This window comes from Mirounga leonina, unplaced genomic scaffold (genome assembly GCF_011800145.1).
Source record: "Mirounga leonina isolate KUSES-001 unplaced genomic scaffold, KU_Mleo_1.0 Mir_115, whole genome shotgun sequence".
In the NCBI taxonomy this organism is placed as follows: domain Eukaryota; kingdom Metazoa; phylum Chordata; class Mammalia; order Carnivora; family Phocidae; genus Mirounga; species Mirounga leonina.
In genome coordinates, this window is record NW_023270268.1 from 14,781,794 (window position 1) to 14,805,155 (window position 23,362).

General features: G+C 36.8%; 2 protein-coding genes across 2 annotated transcripts in view; one reads left to right on the forward strand and one right to left on the reverse strand.

The window, feature by feature from the left end:
- Positions 1-13,471, forward strand: part of AZI2 (5-azacytidine induced 2) — a 21,101-nt gene extending 7,630 nt beyond the window's left edge. The window contains exons 2-5 of the mRNA XM_034988197.1: positions 2,491-2,506; positions 3,302-3,360; positions 8,990-9,108; positions 11,364-13,471. Of these exons, the coding sequence (XP_034844088.1) occupies positions 2,491-2,506; positions 3,302-3,360; positions 8,990-9,108; positions 11,364-11,776 (607 nt within the window). The 3' untranslated portion in view covers positions 11,777-13,471. The remainder of the gene's footprint in view (positions 1-2,490; positions 2,507-3,301; positions 3,361-8,989; positions 9,109-11,363) is intronic.
- A 2,747-nt stretch (positions 13,472-16,218) lies between these two features.
- CMC1 (C-X9-C motif containing 1) overlaps positions 16,219-23,362 on the reverse strand; it is a 93,220-nt gene continuing 86,076 nt past the window's right edge. Inside the window, exons 3-4 of the mRNA XM_034993427.1 lie at positions 19,567-19,657; positions 16,219-16,465 (exon numbers count right to left, since the gene is read on the reverse strand). Coding sequence (XP_034849318.1) covers positions 16,345-16,465; positions 19,567-19,657 — 212 coding nt within the window. The 3' untranslated portion in view covers positions 16,219-16,344. The remainder of the gene's footprint in view (positions 16,466-19,566; positions 19,658-23,362) is intronic.

Below are 23,362 nucleotides of genomic sequence, written 5' to 3' on the forward strand. Positions count from 1 at the left end.
ATGTTAGCTATGAGTTTTTCATAAAAGGCCTTTATAATGTTGTGGCATGTATCTTCCATACTTACTTTGTTGAGGGTTTTTATCATGAACAGATATTGAATTTTGTCAAATGCTTTTTCTGCATCTGTTGGAATGATCATATGGTTTTTATCCTTTCTCCTGTTCATGTGATGTATCACGTTGATTGATTTGGGAATATGGAACCACCCTGGCTTCCCAGGAATAAATTCTGCTTGATCATGGTGAATGATATTTTTTTTTAATGTATTGTTGGATTTGGTTTGCTGGTATTTTGTTGAGGATTTTTGCAGCTATGTTCATCAGCGATATTGGCCTATAGTTCCCTTTTTTTGTAGTATCTTTATCTGGTTTTGGTATCAGGGTAATGCTGGCCTCATATAATGAATTTGGAAGCTTTCCTTTCTCTTCGAATTTTTGGAATAGTTTGAGAGGAATAGGTATTAATTCTTCTTTAAATGTTTGGTATAATTTGCCTGTGAAGCCATCTGGTCCTGGACTTCTGTTTGTTGGTAATTTTTTGATTAATTATTCAATTTCATTGCTGGTAGTTGGTCTGTTCAAATTTTCTATTTTTTCCTGATTCTGTTTTGGGAGATTATATATTTGTAGGAATTTCTCCATTTCTTCTAGGTTTCCTAGTTTGTTGGCATATTATTTTTCATAATATTCTCTTATAATCCTGGGTATTTCTTGTATATGTTTTCTCTTACTGCTTTTAAAATTTATCTTTGTCACCACTTTTTGCCGTTTTAGTTACTATGTGTCTTGCTGTGGACCTCTTGGGATGGGGGGCTTTCTGTGCCTACTGTATCTGGATTTCTGTTTCTTCCCCCAGATTTGGGAAGTTTTCAGCTCTTCTTCAGCTTTTCTGCCTCCTTTCTTTCTCTTCTTGTGGGGTAATTAGGCCCCTCTGGGTTTTCAAAGCCAAATGTTACAGGGATTCGTTTTCCCTGTATGTGTTCCCCATACCTGGGGTGTGCATAGTGTGAGGGTCTGTTTTTCTTCCTTTTCTGTGCCAGTGGTGTCCCTTCTTCTGCGGACAGTCCTTTGGGTGGGTGTGTTTAGCTCCTGCCTGCTATTCCTGCCTCTTCAGTATGGTCTCCTCTTTACTTTTTGCTGTGGGATCCTGGGATCGAGTCAGGATCTGTTCTGTTCTGCCAGTTCTCTGGGTTATTGACACTGATGTGGATGTTATCTGGTTGTATCTGTGGAACGGGGTGAGTATAGGATCCTTCTCCTCTGCCATCTTCTTTAAACAAAAAAAGACCTCTAAAGATTTTATGTAATTGAGAGAGAACACGAGACAGGGGGAAGGGCAGAGGGAGAAGCAGACTACCTACTGAACAGAGAGCCCAATGTGGTACTCAGTCCTAGGCCCTGATCATGTCCTGAGCTAAAGGCAGATGCTTAACTGACTGAGCCACCCAGGTGCCCCTAGAGGCTTTTTTTTTTTTTTTAAAGATGTGATTGCAAGAAAGATCTGTACCTGGAAGCTCTGAATTATAATTGTCAGTAAATAGATTTTCCTTGAAAGGAAAATGATAGCTTTTTACATAATGGATATTTCCTTATAGAGTAGGTAGCAGTACCATGGAATTGTAAAAAATTTGGCTTATAATTATGGTGTTGCTTATTAACTATGTAACATTAGGAATATCATTTACTTCTTCTGAACTTGTTTTCTTTAAAGTAGACTTTTAAATATCTGTTTTTTCCATAAAGGTTAGATAACATGTAACACATTTAGCACAATGCCTAGTATATAGTGTATTCAGTAAGTCAGTGTGTGTCAAAAAAACTTAAGGTAATCCAGAAAAGCAGTACTGTTAAGAGGGTGTGTGTGTTACAGTTCAGTTCTTATTAGTTACTCTTTCCCACTAGATGGTGCTAGGGGATTTGCTTTTAGTTTAATTCATCTATCATAAATCATAGAGACATTTGAAGGTAGAAGAAACTTTAGAAATTTTTCATTTACTGCTGAAATGGCATCTGAAAGACTAAGAAACAAGAGTTTAATAAAAGAGGAATTGTTTTAAAAAAATTTAAGGGGTGCCTGGGTGGCTCAGTTGCTAAGCGTCTGCCTTTGGCTCGGGTCGTGATCCCAGGGTCCTGGGATCGAGCCCCTGCTCAGTGGGAAGCCTACTTCTCCCTCTCCTGCTCCCCCTGCTTATGTTCCTGCTCTCGCTGTCTCTGTCAAATAAAATCTTTATTTTTTTTTCTTAAGATTTTATTTATTTATTTGAGACAGAGAGAATGAGAGACAGAGAGCATGAGAGGGAGGAGGGTCAGAGGGAGAAGCAGACTCCCCGCCAAGCAGGGAGCCCGATGCGGGGACTCGATCCCAGGACTCCAGGATCATGACCTGAGCTGAAGGCAGTCGCTTAACCAACTGAGCCACCCAGGCGCCCTAAATAAAATCTTTAAATAAATAAATAATAAAATTTAAGACTTCGTTCTCAACCTTCATAGGAACTTCTTTGACAGGGTGAGGGAGGGATTTAAAATTTAAAAATGCTCACAACTAAGATAAAGAAATGAACCAGGAAAAGGAAGAGTGGAATGCTTAAAATAAACTTATCAGAGGTTCCAAGTTGAAATTTTGATGTTGTTTTAAATTTTGTTCAAAGATATTGCTGATCAGAGTCCCCTTGGATGTGGGAATCAGAGAGCAAGTCAGGGAGAAAAAATTATGTTCACTTTATTAATCTTATATCTACTATAGCCATATTTACAAATATTTTTGAGGTGGTATTTTCTGTGAAGCATTTTATAACATCTTTTAAAGTGTGAAATAGCATCCCTACATGGATATAATAATGAGGTGGGTTTTTTTTTCTGGGGGGGGGTTTACTCAGTAGATTACTGTTTGGTATTAATGAGATCAATGAGATAATGAGAGTCAGTTCCACTTATGGCCCTTTTAAACTTTCCCCCAGTATCCAGTCATTTATATTCAGAAAAGTTGATCCTTTGGAAAAAAAGACACTAGGGCCAACAAAATTTAGAAAACACTGGATCTTTAAAATGGAGTTGGGTAGAGGTCTCAGGTACCCAATAATAGCCCATTTAGTGACTCACAGTGTGCTGTTATATGTACCAAAGGTTCTGAGAAGTCCTAAAGTGTAGGAACCTATTTAAGTTGAACAGTGTTTCCCAATATTTTGTAACCATGGGCCCCTGTATATGTGAAATTTCCACATCATAAGGCACTAGTTGGGAAACAGATCTATACTTCTTAACAATTACAACTTTAAATTTTTTTTTTTTAAACAAATAATAGGATCCATCTCAGGAAGACAATCTGAAGAGCAGTGATCTCCAAAGACTGAGCATTTCAAGGTATGAACATTCTTCAACATTCAGAAATAGCATATTCTTCCGTAGGCCACTTTGTATAGCTTACCTAGATTTCTGTTATGATTTAACCTTAAAAGCAAATGGATACTATTTGGGTACTGCATGTAATCTCTGACCACAGTGGATTTATAAAAAACATTTAACTGCTCTTCAACAGTTGGCTTGAACTTTAGTAGAATGGTATATATTGTGAGGCCTCAATATTTTAGATAGGGCTTTAGGGAGCTAGCTGTGTAGAAAGTATTCTGTAATCCTGATTTTGCATGAAGAATTATACATTTCCATATACAGTAGTACCACCTTGTCCTAAGGGCAAACTTGGACCACCTTAGTCTTTGGTATAACATGAATTTTAAGAGAACTGTCCTCCTAGGGTAAAAACAAAAGTAGCTATAAGAGTTCATGTATATTACTTTAACCCTTTTTCTCTTAAATAGATGTCATTTTTATTTAAGTAACATGTACTGTTTCAAATTATCTTATTTTACATCCCTTCTGTATATGGATTCTTTCATCCAATGAAAAATAGTGAGTTGACTTCATTGTTGGATCATTTGGCTTCTAAAGTTTACTAGTCTAAAGTAAATAATGTGAAATGGCTCCTTCCTATTCCTATCAAAAAACCTAATTGAGAGAAATGAGCAACTAGGGCAAACAATTTGAAGATTGCAGCCAATCTTCTAGATCCAGGGGGTAGCAAACTTTTTCTATAAGGGACTAGCATATTTAGGCCTTGTGGGTCATAACACATCTCTCTTGCAACTATTAAACTCTGCCATTTGTTATGCCTTCAAGTTGCATCTAACTTTACCAGCAAGGAACTTTTTCCTTTTTAAACAGTGTGTCTAGGTCAGTGTCCATGTAAATTATTTCTGAAAGTTGTTTAAGATATATTTATCTTAGAGAGAAAGGCGTGTGTGTGAGCAGGGGAGGGGCAGAGGGAGAGGGGAAGCAGACTTCCCACTGAGCATGGATCCCGACACAGGGCCTCTGTCTCACCACCATGAGATCATGACCTGAGCCGAAACCGAGTTGGATGCATAACCAACCTAGCCACCCAGACACCCCATATTTCTGAAAGTTTTCTTCTTTATCAAAATTATCTTTTCTCCTGTCAACCCAGGTTTTTTCCCCTCATTTTGTTGTATTTATCAGTTTTATAAGCCTTTTCTAACCATTTTTGGATAGAAGCAGGGAACAGAGAAATATGTTAGAATAAGAGTACGTCAAATGAAAGGGCTATGTATATTTTGTATTAGGGATACGTGATACAGAATGAGACTTCTGCTTCCATTCATGGGAAAATTTACATAATTTGGTTTACATCTACTGAGAATAACTCAAAAAGCTGCCTCTCCCCCCAGATGTCTTTAAAGACATCATATAACTAACAAGATAGTGAGGGATCTCTACACCAGGATTTAAGAGGATAAAGGTACAAGGAGATGAGTCTAGTTTTTGAGGCTGCCCAAGTCTGTAATTTTGGCTTCAAAGTGCAGTTTTGAATTCTCTAAAGCTTAGTATTAACTCAGAGTATTAGCTGAGAGAAACAATTTTTAGAAAGATTTGCCTTAAGTTCTCCACTCTGAGAGTTATTTGTCTGCTAAAAGAACTATATAATTAAAGCATGTCCTAATGGCTCGCTAGTGCTCAAAGTATATTTATGGTTTTATACAGGTTGGTTCGCATTTATTTTATGTAAACAATATGAATTGCAAAACTAATTAGGTTTCCCTTTTCTGGTTAGTAACTAGAAAACTAATAACCAAATTTGTTGTTTATTCCTTGGTAAACTTTTTATCACGCATTTTTATGTTAGCCTCATTCCTAGCTGCACTTTATCTTGTTTTTCCTTCACCTTACCATTTATACCTATTCCCAGTTTATAGTCCTGTATTTTTAAGTTACGTCATCACTTTTAAGTGGAACAACTCAGATGTAAGTTTACTACATTAGCAAAAAGGTACATAGGAGTGTTTCCACAAAACCTTTAAGTACAAGTTTATATATTTTTAAGGATTATTTATTTTTTTTAAGATTTTATTTATTTGAGAGTGAGCAAGAGAGAGAGAGAGCATGAGCGGAGGGGGAGAAGCAGAGTCTCCTGCTGAGCAGGGAGCCTGATGCGGGGCTCGATCCCAGGATGACCTGAGCCAAAGGCAGACGCTTAACCGACTGAGCCACCCAGGCGTCCCAGATTATTTTTCATTTATTTGTAAAGCACCCTTTTTGGGAAAACTTTTTTTTCATATTTCCTCCGATTATATTGCCAGGCAAATGAGGTACCTCATATAGAGTGAACCTTTAGTTACTGGAGGCCTTTTATATGGTACTTACTGTGTACAACATCATTTAACAACAGCCCAATCAGAAATTTGGCCTGTTTCCTGCCAGTGTTCGATTTGGTGTTAGCTTTAGGTTGTTGTTCTTAAACGTATCTAGGTACGGAGTAAACTTACACTGTGAACTTCTTAAAATGTAAATCTTTAGGAAATATGGATGAGGTTAGTGTTTTTCAAAATGTGCTGTGGGACCCTTAGTGGTCATGAAACTTTGTGTGTTGAGGTAAGTATTTTATACAAATATTGAATAAAACAGAATAGAACATACCAGATTGTATTAAACATAATAAGGGGGTAAGTATGGTTTCTCATAACTTGTTTTCTTTGGGTTGCAGTGTAAAATGATTCCTTGCTGGGCCTCACAATCAAAAATGTCTAAAAGACTCTTGGTTGTGGGGAATCACAGTTGTCAAAATATACATTTCTAAATCTTTAGCTCTTGGGTAAGATATCTCATACTTTGATTTTTGTTTCTCTGGGGAATGTCATAGTTCAGTAAATTTTCAGAAGCTAAAGAAAAACACAAATGGGTGAAGTAAAAAATTAGATTTTTCTTAGACAAGGAATACTCATTTCACTATTGAAGAGTCTTGAATATATAGTGTCAATTAAGAAAACTGGGCTTTTACACAATTTGACTTCGTAAGCAGGACATGAAATCTGCTTATTCACATCTCAAGGAGGAGGTACGTTACATTTAAAATTTAGAGGGTTGAAATTTGAGGTTAAGAAGGTTTTGTTGGCAGCCAGCATATTGGAGGTGCTTGGTAAATGTGTGATGAAGATGATGGTAATAGTGATATGAAAAATGTTACCCCAAAAAGGCAGCAGGCAGTCCTTAGACTGGGGATAATTAAAAGATGGCTTTGATCAGCAACATGTTAAAGAGTATGGAGTAAGTTCTCCTGAACCTGTTTCCTCACGCGGAAAATGTGGTTACCCAGCTTGCCAAGTTGGTGTGAGAACATGGTTGAGCATTTATTATGTTAGGCATTTCACCCATCATTTTTTTGTTTCGTCTATTTTATTTTGTAGGGTTCTCATTTGGGATGCTTTTTAGTGTTGCATCTCAGTGCTCGTTTTATAATTTCATGTATATATATATATATATATATATATATATATATACATATATACACACACACACACACACACACACCTATACATATATATGCACCTGTGTCATTTAAAGCAAAACTTAACTAAATTCATACTCCTGGTTGGTTGGGGAGGGCGGGGGTACAGCCAGCCTGTACAATTTCAAAAATATCTGGGTAAGTGAAGGTTAACTGGAACTCTGCTGAAGATTTGTGGATGACAGTTTGCCTTTTCCAATCTCACTTAAGTAATGTTTAAGTACTTTGTTCAAATAGAATTAATTTTTTTTAACATACTTTGAGGACTGTAGCACTTTAAAGTGACTGTTATTACTTTGTTATCCACAAGGGGGAGAGCTTATACTTGGTAATTTTTTTTTTTTTTTTTTTTTAAGCTGTAGTTTTTAATCAGGTGACATTAAGGGCAAAAGAAAAAGACTTAGATGTATGTTAAACTTGGTGACCTAGTTTTTAGTTTAACCTAGTATATAAGCAGTGTTCACTAAATTGAATTGGAAAATGTGTATTAGACACTGCTTTAACACTTCTATTATAATTGTTTTTATTTTACATGCTTAGCTATTTTGAATGATTAAATGTGTTTGATACTCTAGGATCCAAACACAGTCTTGGGTATTTGCTTTTCTTTTCTCAAAGTCAGGTACTGATTTACCATCTCATGCCAATAATTAAACACTATTTTTAAACTGTATTATTCATATCATGACTGTCTGCATGAATTAGCACATATACAGCACTTACCCTTACTGCTATATAATGTAACTCTTTGGAAAGCATACTGAATACCCACAATTGCAACAAGGAACCAACAACTCTTCACACTTAAGACAGGTTCCTATGTGAAACATTCATTGTAGCATACATCTCAGATGTTTACTGGTGAAGTGGAGGTGGTTAACTAATTTTTGTGAAGTAATTATTTCACACTTATCAAAAACCTGCAAAAAGCTCTGTGATTTTTAATAGACTACTGTTTGACAAATGACATTTACAATAGACTAAAACATGTGGATTTTTCCCGAAAGCAGTATATTCTGCTTCTAGTGAAAGAATTGTAGTCTGAGTGGAATAGAAATATCTTGACCAAAAAAACGTATATAAGCTTACATTCCAGAATGATGGTTTTTGAGTAGGTCTGTTGCATTGTAATTTGAATAGGATATTAGATTTAGGTATCAAGAGTATTACCCCTTGGTTTGTTCAAAGGTTTTTGTGTATAGCTAGATAAAAACTGACATCTTTTCTAACTTGATTTACTTATTAAATTTACGCCAGTATCTTTAAGAGGCAGTAACGGTCATTTGAATGCTATGAGATCAGTTGTTTTTATACTTAACATTTTACATATTTTTGTATAGCAAAGTAAGAATATAGAAGATTTCAGTTTATTTAGTTGGCAATTAAAAACCAAAAAAAAAATCATGAATATCCATGTTTAATGGGAGAATGAAACTTTTGCAAATTAGGTTTAAAATAACTTAAACTTGTCAAATTATGAAAATGACTGGCATTTATGAAGTTTATAATTTGTTTCATATAATCCTCTCTCGCTTCTTTTCCCTTACCAGGAAATCATCTGGCTCTTCTTGTCTTGTGCTGTCATGTCACATTGGTTTAGAACCAACAATATGAGACAGCCCAGTCAAACATAAAAGAATGAAATACATGAAACCTAAATTTTAATGTGGATTTGGGTATATATTCAGTTGATACATTTCAATTCACAACGTCAAAACCAAATAATCAAGAGATAAATACAAATTAAAACTCTATACATGAATAAATGTCACTTTATTTTTGATCAGATTTGTAAATGAAGGCCATACCCCTTACTTTTGTAGTCACAGCACAGCACATGGTAGGCTATAATTAATAAGAAACTTCACTGTAATAATTTTTGTAATACCCTTCTGTTTAATATAGTTCAATTAATGGCTAGAAATTAGGTCAGTATTATTATGAATAAGATCTTTTTACTTGTTTTAATGCCCTAATTGTATTTGTTATTTAATGAGGAAGTTTTAATTTATATCATCTCAAAACTAATTGGAGCAGAAATGCAGATATGCTCATTTCTACTTTAAAGTCACTCCTTTCTGTCTATAAAGAAAATTATAACCATTAACTTTTTTTAAAAAAACTGTATTTCAGTGATAATATGCAAAATGCATACTGGGAACTGAAGAGAGAAATGTCTAATTTACATTTGGTGACTCAAGTACAAGCTGAACTACTAAGAAAACTGAAAACCCCAACTACAATCAAGAAAGGCAAGTTAATGTTTGCTGGAAACCACTAATGCCAGCCAAACAGCTTGAAGAGCAACTGGCTATCGTTTCTTATCGAAATTTCATCAGATGATTTTGATAAGCCAAAGTATATATAGTATGTTCACAGCCGACCTATTCTCTGCTTTGGCTTCATTCTCATACTGGTCAACTTCACACATAAAGGTGTTGCTGATGTGTTTTTTCTTCAGTACTGTATTCTTTTCCCCTTGTGGCTTTTTTTCTCAGCCAAGTGTTGCTTATGTGTATAAGGCTGAGGTGTTAAGTTGGCTCTAGTTGACCTTTTACCACAACTCCTTCTTATATTAAAGAGAGACCAAGACACCAAAAGCTATTTTTCATTCCAGTGCTACAGAACATATCAAAGACCTAGCTCTTTAAATTGTTTTTGAAAAAAATTACTTTGATGAATTCATTGGGTTCTTTTCATTTGGTAAACTTTTCTTTCCGTAAAGGATAGACTGTTTAGAATGGAGACTAGGTATTATCCCCTTATCCCTTTCAATGAAATGAAAATTTTCATTGATTTGCTTTTCCTATGTAACTGCTTGGCTCACTAAACTTTTTGAGTTTTGGGCTAACGTAGTAGTGGCTACTTCGCCAAAGCTATTTTTATACCTCAGAAAAATCAGTGCATTTGCACTTCTTATTACATAATAGGTATATTTCTGAAAAGTTGTAAATTTGAATGCCCTAAGTTTAAAGGAATGAGATGTGACTTTTTATAAAAAATAATCACCATCACCTAATTTAAAATTATATGCCCCTCGTATTACGCCTAAAGAGGGCACAAGAGTATTTTATAAATCTCCTCAGGAGTATTTACTAGGAGGGAAAAAGGAAAACTGAAGTCAAAACTCCTTTCAGTTTCATGAGAGTTATTTATGAATCAGGCAAACTAATATGGTGCCCTGGCAGGCTCCAACTTAATTTATGGTTCATTTTGCCCTTGAGTTTTTCAAGGGCAGGGTTACATATGAGGCAAATGTATGTTCTTTTAAAAGGAACGCAGAATAATTTTGTAGGGAGTTTTCAGTGAGGCTCTTTGTTTATATAATAAATACAATTTCCAAAGAATAATATAGGAGAAATGCTCTTTCCGTATTTGAAAATGACTCATTCTTGTGTCCCTTCTGAGCTGAAGGATGAGTCTTTTGGTGTATCAGACCATAAATTTTCTAGCACACTACAACAGTGGCAGGCTCACTCCTTACTGCAGAACTCAGTGCTTTGAGGAATAGAGAAGACTAAATCACCTTTTTTCCTAACCTACAGATCACTCTTGTCCAGAAGTTGAGCACCATTACTTCTATGTCTCCTCTATTCCTATCCCTCTTCCCAAGAAAAAAAGGGAATGAGCTTATTTTATAATGTGGTTCAGTGTCTTACAAAATTATAGATTGAAGTCTTTGTTCTAATTCCTAGCATTCTGTCCGAGTTGGTTGAATTGGAAGGGGAAGAGAAGTCGAGTTCATAAGCTCATACTACCATTATGCTGGCTATCACTAAATAACAGCTTTAAAGCAGTTTGTTTTCTAAGCCATTACGTGTGTACTAAACACATTCTTTTCCTTGACCTATTACCGTAACCATAGCAGAAATGTGTGTGTATTTAAGAAACAGGATTATTCTATAAATTTTATTCAAACTTTTATCCATAAAAGCCTTCGGATATATATTAAAACTTCATTTAGGCCTCATCAATTCACAATATAATTATTTCTGAAAAAATTTACTTTTAAAGTACCTATGGAAAAAAGATTTGAATAAGCAAAGGATATTGTATTTAACATTACTTTAGAACAGCTTAGTTTCCACTGACAGGTAAACAGTCTACAAACCTTTTCTAGCCACCTTAAGAGCCAAGAAGGGGATCCTTCCTGTATTTTAACTTTATTGGTTTCCAACTTCTTAAACTATGGAATTCATCTTCATTAATAATTCTGTGAAATAGGCAGGGCGAGATTACTATGTCAATTTTGCAGACAAGAGAAGTGACACCTGGAAGTAATTAAGTGATTTTAAAGTAAAGTCTCAATGTCAGTAAATAGTGATCCAGGATTAGAACTCAGATCATTTTTCATCTGTCGTCAAGTCACAGTGCCCCAGTGATCACACTAATTTAGAAATGTTAGTTTTATTTCCAGTTCTAGATGTAACTAAATTAATGAAATGTTACATATTTTATGATCACAAATGCCTTGACAACTGACACTTAGCCTGTGTTTTCTTTTTAGCCTGTGCCCCAGTAGGATGCATGGAAGACCTTGGGAGAGACAGCACAAAACTGCACTTGGCGAATTTTACTGCAACATACAAAAGACATTCCCCCCTCTCACCAAATGGCAAAACTGTTTGCCATACCACATCTTCCCCTTTACCCGGAGATATAAAGGTTTTATCAGAGAAAGCAATTCTCCAATCATGGACAGATAATGAGCGATCCATTCTTCATGATGGTACTAACTTTCAGGAACACAACTCTTATGGCAGAAATTCTCTGGAAGATAATTCTTGGGTATTCCCAAGCCCTCCTAAATCAAGTGAGACAGCATTTGGGGAAACTAAAAATAAAACTTTGCCTTTACCCAACCTGCCACCACTGCATTACTTGGATCAACATAATCAAAACTGTCTTTATAAGAATTAATTCTGAAGAGATTCATGATCTGGTCATGAGGTTACTGTATCTCCCTCAGTGACACTCTCAAAAATTATTTAAACTGAAAGCAGATTTTGATTAAACTTTTGCAGAGTTCTTCGGTATATACATTTGCACATACTGTTCCACATTATGTAGCTGATTTTCCAGTATGAAAGAGCACCCTCCAGCTCCATGTTCCAGCTAAGAATCAGACATATGCTACTTATTAATAAACTTAAGGTGTTTCAAAGAGACAGTTCTACCTTTGATAGTAATTGTAAATAACAGCCTCTCACATAAAGAATGGAATTAAAATTTCTTAGACATGGTTTTATAAAGCATGTGAAATGCCTAAATATCCATTCATAAAAATAAGAGGCCATTAATATCTGAGAAAAATTGTAAGTTGCTTTGAGTTGCAAACAAGAGCAAATGGCAAAATGAATAGGTTATGTTTCTATTGACTTTATATTGCATAAAGATGAAGAGTGTTATAGTTGAATAGTAGTTATCTCTTACAGGTTATTCCATCTCCATATGCTTATTGTGTTTCAAAGTTTAAGACTTAAAAAATTTTTTTTAATCACAGTGTTAATACTTGAAATAACCTAATCATTGAAGCCAACTTTGTCCTGTACATCCCTCAACTCCTAACTGAAAAAAGTAATGAAATAGTTGAAAAACTATGTGGTGTGTAAACTATTATAACTCTGTAGTAGTCAATGAGAAGTATAAAGAGCACCACAAAGGTTTCAGTCTAAATCTGTGCCTTCAGTGGTCCATAATGAAAATCTAAGTATGTAACTGGATCAGGTAATTTTCTTCAAAGAGTCTATACCTGCTTGTTAATGTAGAGCAACTTATAAATTGTTAGTTTTTTTGAAATGTAACATTTTACTCATTGAGCTAGTGATTTTTTCATTAACCAAATTAGGAATTATAATTCTGTAAACCAAATTCTGTGCTGTATTGATATAGTACAATCATGAAATGTCCCGACTTTTTGATTCTAAGTGGCCTATCATTTATAAACAAGGATATAACAAGGATGGCTTCACATGGAAATCTATCTAAATTCTTGCAGGGTGGTAGTATTAACATATTAGTAATATAATGTATTAGTTGGCTTACACATCTTTTGCCTGAGATAAAGTGTTTCATGTAGGAGGCCTTTATCCTTTTTGATAGACAGTTTCAAATACCTTGAACTCAAAAGAATATCTCAGATCTCTTCTATATTAACTGAACAGCATACATACATAAACAATGTTCACTGTTCACCAGATATTTTTGTCTTTCTATTATCTTACTCACTTATTCAAGCTTGTCTGTGATTAATGGAATTGGTGTCAGATGCTGGAATTTATTCTGACCAATGAACACAGCTGACTCTAGGGAGTACAATCTCCTGCCAAGTAATAGAACAAAACCCAATATGCATAAAACAAATACAAGACTCCAGGCTTTAGCTAAAGGAAGCAACTACCTGTGTAATAACAAAGCAGCAGAAACTATTTCTCATGTGGCTGCATAGGCTATATATTCTATCTAATCTCTAATGTAGCTTACTGGTTTGCCTTTTTTTAAACCAAGGTTGGAAACTTTTCCTTTGTAAAGAAGTAGTATGAGATAATGGCTTGATTAATGTTTTGAACAATACCAAGAAATTGTTTAATTAAAATAAATTATTTTTGTTTGAAATTGAAGAGAATGTGAAATACTGTCCTTGCCTATATATTCCAAGGTCAGGTACTAATTGTTAGTTGTTCATTTGATACATGTTAACAGGCATTTGTCTTGTTAAACCAGTTCTTTTAAGTGGAAGAAACGTTGTTCCATCTGACCAAGAGGGTGGCTATCAAACAGGTATGCTAGTAATCAGTGGTTGTATGTTCTTTACAGGGTAAAGTGCTAAATAAATGATGTGTGGGACTCTAGTAAAGATTAACCGGGGCGCCTGGGTGGCTCAGTTGGTTAAGCGACTGCCTTCGGCTCAGGTCATGATCCTGGAGTCCCTGGATCGAGTCCCGCATCGGGCCCCCTGCTCGGCGGGGAGCCTGCTTCTCCCTCTGACCCTCCCCCCTCTCATGTACTCGCTCTCTCTCATTCTCTCTCAAATAAATAAATAAAATCTTAAAAAAAAAAAAAATTAACCAAAACTCTTTTACCCAGCCACAAATTTAAAAATGTGTGCTTTATGATCATCTCCGTTGTACGTAAGATTCAAAGAGAAAAGAGAATGGCCCATCTGTAGTTGGTATTTATTTGAGATGGAAAAAATTTTTTAAAGATTTAATTGAGGGGGTGGGGGGAGAAAGAAAATCTCAAGCAGACTTCCCACTGAGCGCCAAGCCCAACAATGGGGGGCTGGATCCCAGGACCCTGAGATCATGAGCTGAAAAATTTTATGTTGACTTCATACTGCTTGAAATTTGCTCCAAAGGGCCTTCCCTGGAAATTTCTTTAATCTTTAGACTTCTATAACCCAGTTCACATTTACATAACAGAACAAAGAGAACACAGGTAAGGACAAAAAGCCACTTACTTCCTCTTGATCTCCCATTAGTGAAAATAAAATTTGCATCTTCTCTAAAAGGAAACGGAGATTCTGCCAAAATGGAACCTAATTCCTAAGCAGAGCAGGGGGACATATCTATGTGAGACAATTATAAAACCAAGTAAGTAGGGGAGAATTCAGACTTAAAGACCTGAGACCAAATCATACAAAATCTATCATCTGATCCGGAGAGGCTACTTCAACAAGGTGAATCTTTAGGGGAAGAAAATCTGTACACTGTTTCTTAACAGAACTAGTATCAGCCAGAGGTATGAATGAGCAAGCAAGACAACAACTGAGGCAGCTGTACTAGTCAGAGAAGTAGACAAGTGTGGTGGCTAGGCATGGATATCCTGAAAGCTGTGATAAATGATTAGCTTCTGACATTATAGAAGAATGAACATATTTATATAACCTACTGTCCAGCACCTGTGGGGAAAGTGACATCTACATAAATGAATTTTCCACATAAAATTGAAGGTGGCTCCTCTGATTCTCATCCAAATTATAAATTAGCCACAGATTATATATTTTACCAGCTTTTTAAAGCAACTGCCTTTTCTTCATTTGCACCATTAAAAATAAAAATTAAGGTCCTGTGCTCTAGGAAATGTACCAATACCAAAAGGCCAACAGAAGAATATAGGCTTGTTTACTCCTATGGTATGTGGTCTCTAGGTTTCTATATTTGCTTTGCTTTTATCTGCTCTAGTAATCTTCCTTTTGATCTGTGGCCTGGGAAAATGTGGTTTCTTTGGGTTTCAAGTAAGAGTAAAATAGTTCTTTGAGCGGTTCACTTGAGTAAAGTATGGAACTTGAACATCACATTGGTTCCTTAGGATCCCATCTGCTTTAAACTAAGTCCTTAAAAAAAAAAACCTCATCTATTTTATGGGATTGGGGTCAAAGTTAAATCTTGTCCTAGTATGTAGTAATTTCTATTTGTGATTTTAATGAAAACTATATATATATATATATATATATATATATATATATATACATTTTTTTTTTTTTTTTAACTTGGAAACTGGTTGCCATGGCTCTAGTGAAGAATTAACAGCTCACAGAGGAAAAGGAAAGCAAGTTTGGATATAAAAAAAGCTCAAACTCGAACCAAATTATTGTACTTGGACAATTTTTTACATTAGCTCCTGAAATCATTAAAATATTTTCGGGGCGCCTGGGTGGTTCAGTCGTTAAGTGTCTGCCTTCGGCGCAGGTCATGATCCCAGGGTCCTCGGATCAAGCCCCGCATTGGGCTCCCTGCTCAGCGGGAAGCCTGCTTCTCACTCTCCCACTCCCCCTGCTTGTGTTCCCTCTCTTGCTGTCTCTCTCTCTCTCAAATAAAATCTTAAAAAAAAAAAAAATTTTCAGTAGCCAAATTAACAGGTCAAGGAATGTAATAATTCATTTTAGGAAATTTTCCATCAAATATGTAAGTAAAATTAATTCATGTGTAAGTACTTTCTTCATCTGTTTCCAAATAATCCTTTACTACTAACAATAGCCATTAAAGAGCATTTACCACATCCGAGGCAGTGTCCTACATACTCTACTTACCTGCAATAATCCTCACAATAACTGAAAACTATTTCCATGGTTACATAACTAGTAAGTGACACAATCAGGAAGGATTCTGATTCATCACTATTCTGCTATACTGCCTTGTTATTAACACTTTTGACGGCTGTCCATTCCTACTTTCCTTTGGTTACTTCTGGTCCCTATGATTAGCCACTGGACGAAAGTAATATAAGGTCTATATAGAACCCTAAAACTCAGTATCTGTTACAGAACTGTAGTTGAAAAATTTACAAAAAATGCATGACGAACAGGCGGACCATATCCCATTTCACTATTTACTACTCCCATCTCATTTGATAAACTTGACTTTGAAATTTAAAAGGAAATCTTTATTATTTCCATAATTTAGGATAAAGCAAACACTTCTTTGAGTCCATTATTTTAGGTGATAATGATTTCCACGAGTATCAGAGCTAAGTATCTGAGTAATTGCCTACATGCTTGTGGGAAGTTTCTGTAGCCTTTTCTTGGCAGGAATTCCAGTTTTTCTGAATTCTTCCCTTTCCTTCAGGTATTCCATTTTGCATTCTTCATAAAAGGCTGGATCATTATAACTACAAGAAGGAAAAAAAATCTTTAAAAAAAATGAAACTGCAAGTGTTAAATATAAGCTTACTTTAATAATATTCAGACATTTCATCAGGTGCAATCTTTAGAAGTAGATTTTAAGAAATGGTCATAAATTTATTGTAAACATTAGGCTATCAAACTGGTTAAGAGGGCGAAGGGGAAGACCTAGTGGTTTGTTTTTGCATGGCAGGATAGAGCAATGAGAAGCACAGCACCTATCCTCAAGGAGTGCATGGTGTTCTTGGACAGGTAAGTAAAGGCTGCACAACAAGGAAGTATACAAAGTGCTGTCCCAGAGGCATGGCCCAGTGCACCATGGAGACCTCAGAAAGAAGTGGGGAAAGGAGAGATGGCAAGCAGAAGTGCAGGAGTTGCACTTTGAAGGACAAGAGAAATCCAGATTGCATGTACACTGGAAAAGGCACAAAGATGAAAAACAAATGAAGAACTGCAAGTAAATAAGTACCATTACAGCAGATTACATTATGCACGTAAGAAAAAGGGCCTGGGATGAAGCTAGACAGGGCAAGGGCCACATCATGAAGGTCACTGTATGCCACACCAAGAAGTCGAAATCTATCCTGAAGGCAATGGGACAATATTAACAGAGCAACTCTGAAGATCAGTTTTGTGTCTTAGATGAATCTGACAGCATGTGACAGGCCAAACGGGGGCAGCAGGGTTAGACGCAGGATGCCCAGTAAGAAAACTACCACAATTATCCAGGAAAGAATGATGAGGGCCTAAACTAACAGGAGAAGTTGGGATTAAAAGGACAAAATGCATCTGGGGGAGATTTAGGTAATAAAATCAATAGGAAATTACCATTGAGAGGAGACAAGATTCTAAATTCTAGACGCATGATGCAGGAGGAGGAAAAGGAAGAGTTCAGTTTTGGATCTGAAGAGCGCAATGTCATGACCTATAGGAAGTAACTGAATGCATGGGTGCAAACAGCTTTCACAGACATAAGCATGAGGAGAGAACCGGGAACCCACTTCAAGGAATCGGTTAGGGAAGAAAATGCCGAGAAGAATAAGATATTGGGGGAACAGGAAAGAGTATAAGGGAAGCCAGATAGAAGGGAACTTTAAGGAATTTCTGGAGGGAAGCCAAGAAAAAAGAATGAAAAGCAATTCACTGCATTTGGCTATCTGGAACCCACTAGAAACTTGAGGAGGAGCAGTCTCAGTGGAAGGGGGGCAGAAGTGAGACTGCCTTTTACTACGGAATGAAGATGAGACAGAGATAAAAGAGAACAAGCATTCATGTTTCAAGACGTCACTATGAAGAGATGAGAGGGCAGTGGTTAACTTCATGCAATGTCAGTAGTAAAGCTTAAGGTCAAGTAAAATCCTTAACTCCATTACTTTCAGCAAATGTCACAACCCTCTGTTTCCCTCACTGTTTCTCTCTCTCTCCTAAACAGAAGCAGCCTCCTCCAACCCTTCCCGGCCCCTTCCCGCAAAATAGAAGTTCTCTATTTCCAGGGGTAAAAGATGGAAGGATTCTTAATGATTAATATTCAGGTAACAAAAGCTAACAAATACAATTTTAAAGAGCTACCATTTATGGACTACCTACTATGTGCCTCGCACTGTTGTAATGAGTTTACGTACAGTCCCTCACAACCACTCCGTGAGGAATAATTTTCCCGTCTTCTGTGAGGAACTTGCCTGAGGCCGCACCGCTAGCTAAGCTCTGGCTGATCCAGAAGGTAAGCCCAGGCTGCCCTCTCCACAGCTGTCACTCCTGACCCTCTGCTCCAATGATGCCCATGGGAGGGATAATATGGCAAACTAAGAACAAGTTATTATGATGGCTAAAACTGAGGTGTTAAATGCCTTTAATATATAAAAATTTAAATTCAGTCACAAAGAAGTTTAACAGGTTCATTTATTCATTACACATCTCTTGGGAGCATGAGGGAATAGAATTGGAAGAAAAACAAGTCAGAGAAGAACGCTGACTCTATGATGAAATGCTTAGGGCAGGTCCTGGCCCATAAATAAGGGTGTTTCCTCATCCATAAATGCAGAGATTAATTTAACTTCTCAAGTCTCCTAACTACAGAATTCTAAAATAAGTTAGTAAATTTAAATACATATGTACATTATTTGCTATCAAAACCGAAAACTAATATTTGATTCAGATAATCACTTCTTTTTATATAATTCCCTAAGGAGGCATCAAACCATGCTGACCTATATGTTTCACAGGCTAGAGAAGTACAGAAGGAAATAAGGGATAACCAAAACTAAGACCTCACAACTATCACTTAACAATACTAACGTATTCTGCAATACTATCAATAACGCAGACAATAAAATGTGTGAGGAGATACAACAGAAAGCACTCAGGGCACTTGGGTGGCTCAGGTCATGATCTCAGGATCATGAGACCGAGCCCCACATCAGGCTCCGAGCTCAGCATGGAGTCAGCTTGAGATTCTTTCCTTCTCCCTCTGCCCCTACGCCTGCTCGTGCTCTCTCTCTCTACAAATTAAAGTCTTTGAAAAAAAGAAAGCACTTGCATTCAAAGAACTTTGCAAATTTTTATTTTGATATTCAACTAAATGTCAGTGAACATATTTAAGAATTATTTTAAAATTGATTAACTTCAAAAATCTAAATTTACCTTTGTATCCTTTATTTGATTTATTACAACTTTCCCACAAGTTAAATTATATTAATCCCCAAATCACAAGGTGGACAAATCATCTAATTCAGTAACTTTTCATTAAGAGAGACAAATGTAAGTCCATCTATAATATATTCTACAGATCAACCTGTTCATGAAAAGGAATCTGCTAAGTCATATGAAAAATCCTGTATTTTTGTTTGCTGACCTCATATATTTAATCAGATACAATGCTGACCCATGTAACTCGACAAGACCTTTCATAAATATGTTGCTTAATATTTAACAAACTGAAATCTCAGATTGAGCTAACAATATCAAAGGTTTGATGGGGCAAAGTATAGAATCTATTACGTGTAATGAGTTTAGTAACATACTCTTACCTGCTACATATATTACACACATACACACACAGAGAGAGAAGCACAGTGTGGTGACTACTTACTGAGCAGTTAGACATTCTTTCAATGCAGAATTTTCTTTCCGGCATTTTACTACCATAAGGATTCCAGAGTCCTTGCAACATTTGGTAAAATCTGAAAAAGTTTAGAAAGAAAAAAATGACTTGCAGTTACATCAAAAAATTTTTTTAAAGATTTGAGAAAGAGAGAGCGAGCGAGCACGTGCGTGGGGCTGAGGGGCAGAGGGAGAGGGAGAGAGAGTCCCAAGCAGATTCCGTGCTGAGCACAGAGGCCGACGCAGGGCTCGATCCCATGACCCCGAGATCATGATCTGAACCGAACCCAAGAGTCAGCTGGCTATCAACTGACTGTGCCACCCAGTCACTCCTACTAATTTTTAACAGCTCTAAAATACTCATCCATTTAACATCTATTACCCAGATTATGCTTGGCATATAGTACACGCTCCACAAAAGACATGCACACAAATAAAAGGCAGAACAGGATGAGTGCCATTAACTTTGCAGAAATAAAGGATGAACTCTGAAAGGGGGGAGAGAGGACCTCTGAGGAGGCCTCATGGGGATAGAAGGGATGGGGAGAATAAGGACGATTCCTAAGAGAAGAAGGGTATCCTTTACAAGAAATGAGTGAGAGTAAAAGGGGAGATGTTTCCAGACACGGGCCTCTGGCGTCTAGTCTCTGCAGGTCACCTGAGGGCATCAAGGCACCCGCTTTAAGACAACCCTGCCAAAGGGCCTTCACACCTGATAACAGAGTTCCCATTCCTTTCCCAAGGCAACTCTTTGATGTCCCTGAAAACAGCTTTCTGTCTAATTTCCATTCTGGTAGTTTGCCTTTTAAATTGTACTGATCCCTTGGTATCCTGCCTTCTCAGCACTCCCAACTCTGAGAAACCTGGCACCATAATCCAGTTTGCTTTGGAAAGTCAGACTCGGTCCTGCCTAGCCCACAGGACAGTGTGCTTTGCTGCAGCTACTCTCCTAACTATTCCGTCCTTCCTCTTGTCCACTGGCTACTCTAGTTTCAGCTCTGCCATCTCCAGTCTGCTGTAAGTAACGAACCATTTCCACGTCAGACTTCAATATGATATCATCCTCACACAGAAGCTGTAGGTAAAACAGTGTTTTCTGAGTATCTTTTATAACTCCTTTAATACAAAATTATCAAGATTTCCCTCTTTTCTTGAGCTATTACCCTTCTAGTTACTAAAGAATATAATTTATAATTATCTTTTTTTTTTTTTAAAGATTTTATTTATTTATTTGAAACAGAGAGAATGAGAGACAGAGAGCATGAGAGGGAGGAGGGTCAGAGGGAGAAGCAGACTCCCCGCCGAGCAGGGAGCCCGATGCGGGACTTGATCCCGGGACTCCAGGATCATGACCTGAGCCAAAGGCAGTCTCCCAACCAACTGAGCCACCCAGGCGCCCTAATTTATAATTATCTTAAAGCATGCAGATTAATTCAGGGGTCTCCATATTACAAAACATGTAACAAAAATAGTTTTAAACCCAAGCAAACTGGAAATGACTGAGATTTAGTAAATGCATAAACAACCTCAGGAGCAGGGCTTTGCTGGGCCAAGAGCCCCACAGCACAGACATCTGTATCTACCTGAAGCGTCAGAGCATACTCTGAAGGAGAAGTGGTAGAACAGGAACAAGGACAAAAGATGCAGGCAATGACTTTAATTCAAACAGTTTAATGTGTGTGATCACATGAAAGTGGATGACATGCAATAATACTCCACATCAAAGACACACCCAGGACTCGCTTCCTTTAGCTGCTTGTTCTCCAGTCCCGGCAGTCCCACCGCTGCTCTCTGACCCCTGAACCCAGTCAGGTATCTTTTTTGCTTCAATTACAAATATTCTGTTCCACTCTGTGCACATGAGCTAGGCTCATGAGCCAAATCAGACCGAGGGAATTTCCTTTGTGCCCTCTAACTAAGGACTCCCTCTGACTCAAAAAGGCAGAACAGACTTACAATCAGCTCATTATCAGGGGAGATCCTAAGGGGTAGCTACATGGCTATCAAAAAGTCCATTAACTTTCACTCCGAAATGTCATTAGCATTCCTACATGTGAATTTTTCTACTTAAAGCATGGTATTAAGATCTACTTTTCAACAAGCAATGGTTATGATGCTAAGTAAGAATTAAGACCTGGGAACCCGGTTTGTGGGGCACCTGGATGGCTCAGTTGGTTAAGCATCTACCTTCAGCTAAGGTCATGATCTCAGGGTCCTGGGTTAGAGCCCCACACTGGGCTTCCTGCTCAGCAGGGAGTCTGCTTCTCCCTCTCCCTTTGCCTCTCCCCCCAACTTGTGCTCGTGCTTTCTCTCAAATAAATAAATAAAATCTTAAAAAAAAAAAAAAAAAAGACCTGGCAAATCCTCAAAGGGAATATGTACGTAAAGTTAACCCAGAAGTGACTAAATCTGGCGAAGGGCTTCTTTAAGGGAACTGCCATATTCCATAGTGGTGACGAACCATGGGCTGACTGCCCTGCATCACCCAAACTTTAATCTCACTAGACCTACAGCAGACCAGTCCATGCTCAGATAGTGTCTAGAAGAAAGATCATTAGCATCATGAATTTGCCTAATGAAAATGTGCTAGGTGATCAAAACCCTCCTTTCCTGGAGAGCACAAACACAATGGCTATTATCAAAAGTCTACTTTCCAAGTTTAATAAACCCAATACAATTGATAGATTCACAACAGAATGCTTACACACTGCATTATTTTCAGATCCGTTTTCCCTAATATGAATAAAAATATTCTCAGTAGGGAACTGATGCAAGATAGCATTTACGTGTTCTGACCACAATAAAGGCACAGTCTGTATATTTTCACACTTGTCCAAATCTCTTGGAATAACCGTGACTGGCCTAAAGCCTCAAGCTGTTTGTAAGGTTTTTGTTACTTGTTTAGCTACAAGATTTTAATGAGGATCTTGCTTTCATACCACATTAGCATACATTCATGTAATAATGATGTTGCTAATACTGCCAACTGATTTCTAAAGTGGTATTCTAAGAAATCCATATAAAGTCTTTGTCTTTCAATGTTAAACGTTATAAAGCTTATATGTCTATATATAATTTAATATTAATTACCATTAAAGATTATGAAAACAAAATTTCATGCATTTAAGCATATCTTAAGGAAATACAAATGAATATCAATAAACAGTAAGAACAGAGAGCTTAAAAAGTTATTTCAAAATTTAAAGAAATGTACTTAAAGATAACATTCAAGACTTTTTTTCTCTAAGACGTCAAGAACATGGTACCTATTCTTCTCAAACTATTCCAAAAAATAGAAGAGGAAAGAAAACTTCTAAATTCATTGTACAAGTTCAGTATCACCCTGATACCAAAACCAGATAAAGACACTACAAAAAAGGAAAACTATAGGCCAATGTCTCTGATGAACACAGATGCTTAAATCCTCAACAAAATATAAGAAAACTTATTTCAACAATAGTGGGATTTACTCCAGGGATACAAGAGTGGCTCATTATTCACAAACCAATCAATGTGATACATCACATTAACAAGACAAAGGGATTAAAAACCACTTGATCGTCTCAACAGATGCAGAAAAAGCATTTGACAAAATGCAAGAACAAACTAGGTTCAGAGGGAACATACTTCAACAAAATAAAGGTCATATATGAAAAACCCACAGCTAATATCATACTCAATAGTGAAAAACTGAGACCTTTTCCTAAAAATCAGGAACAAGACAAGGATGTCCACTCTCACTGCTTTTATTCAACATAGTACTGGAAGTCCTAGCTGTAGTAATT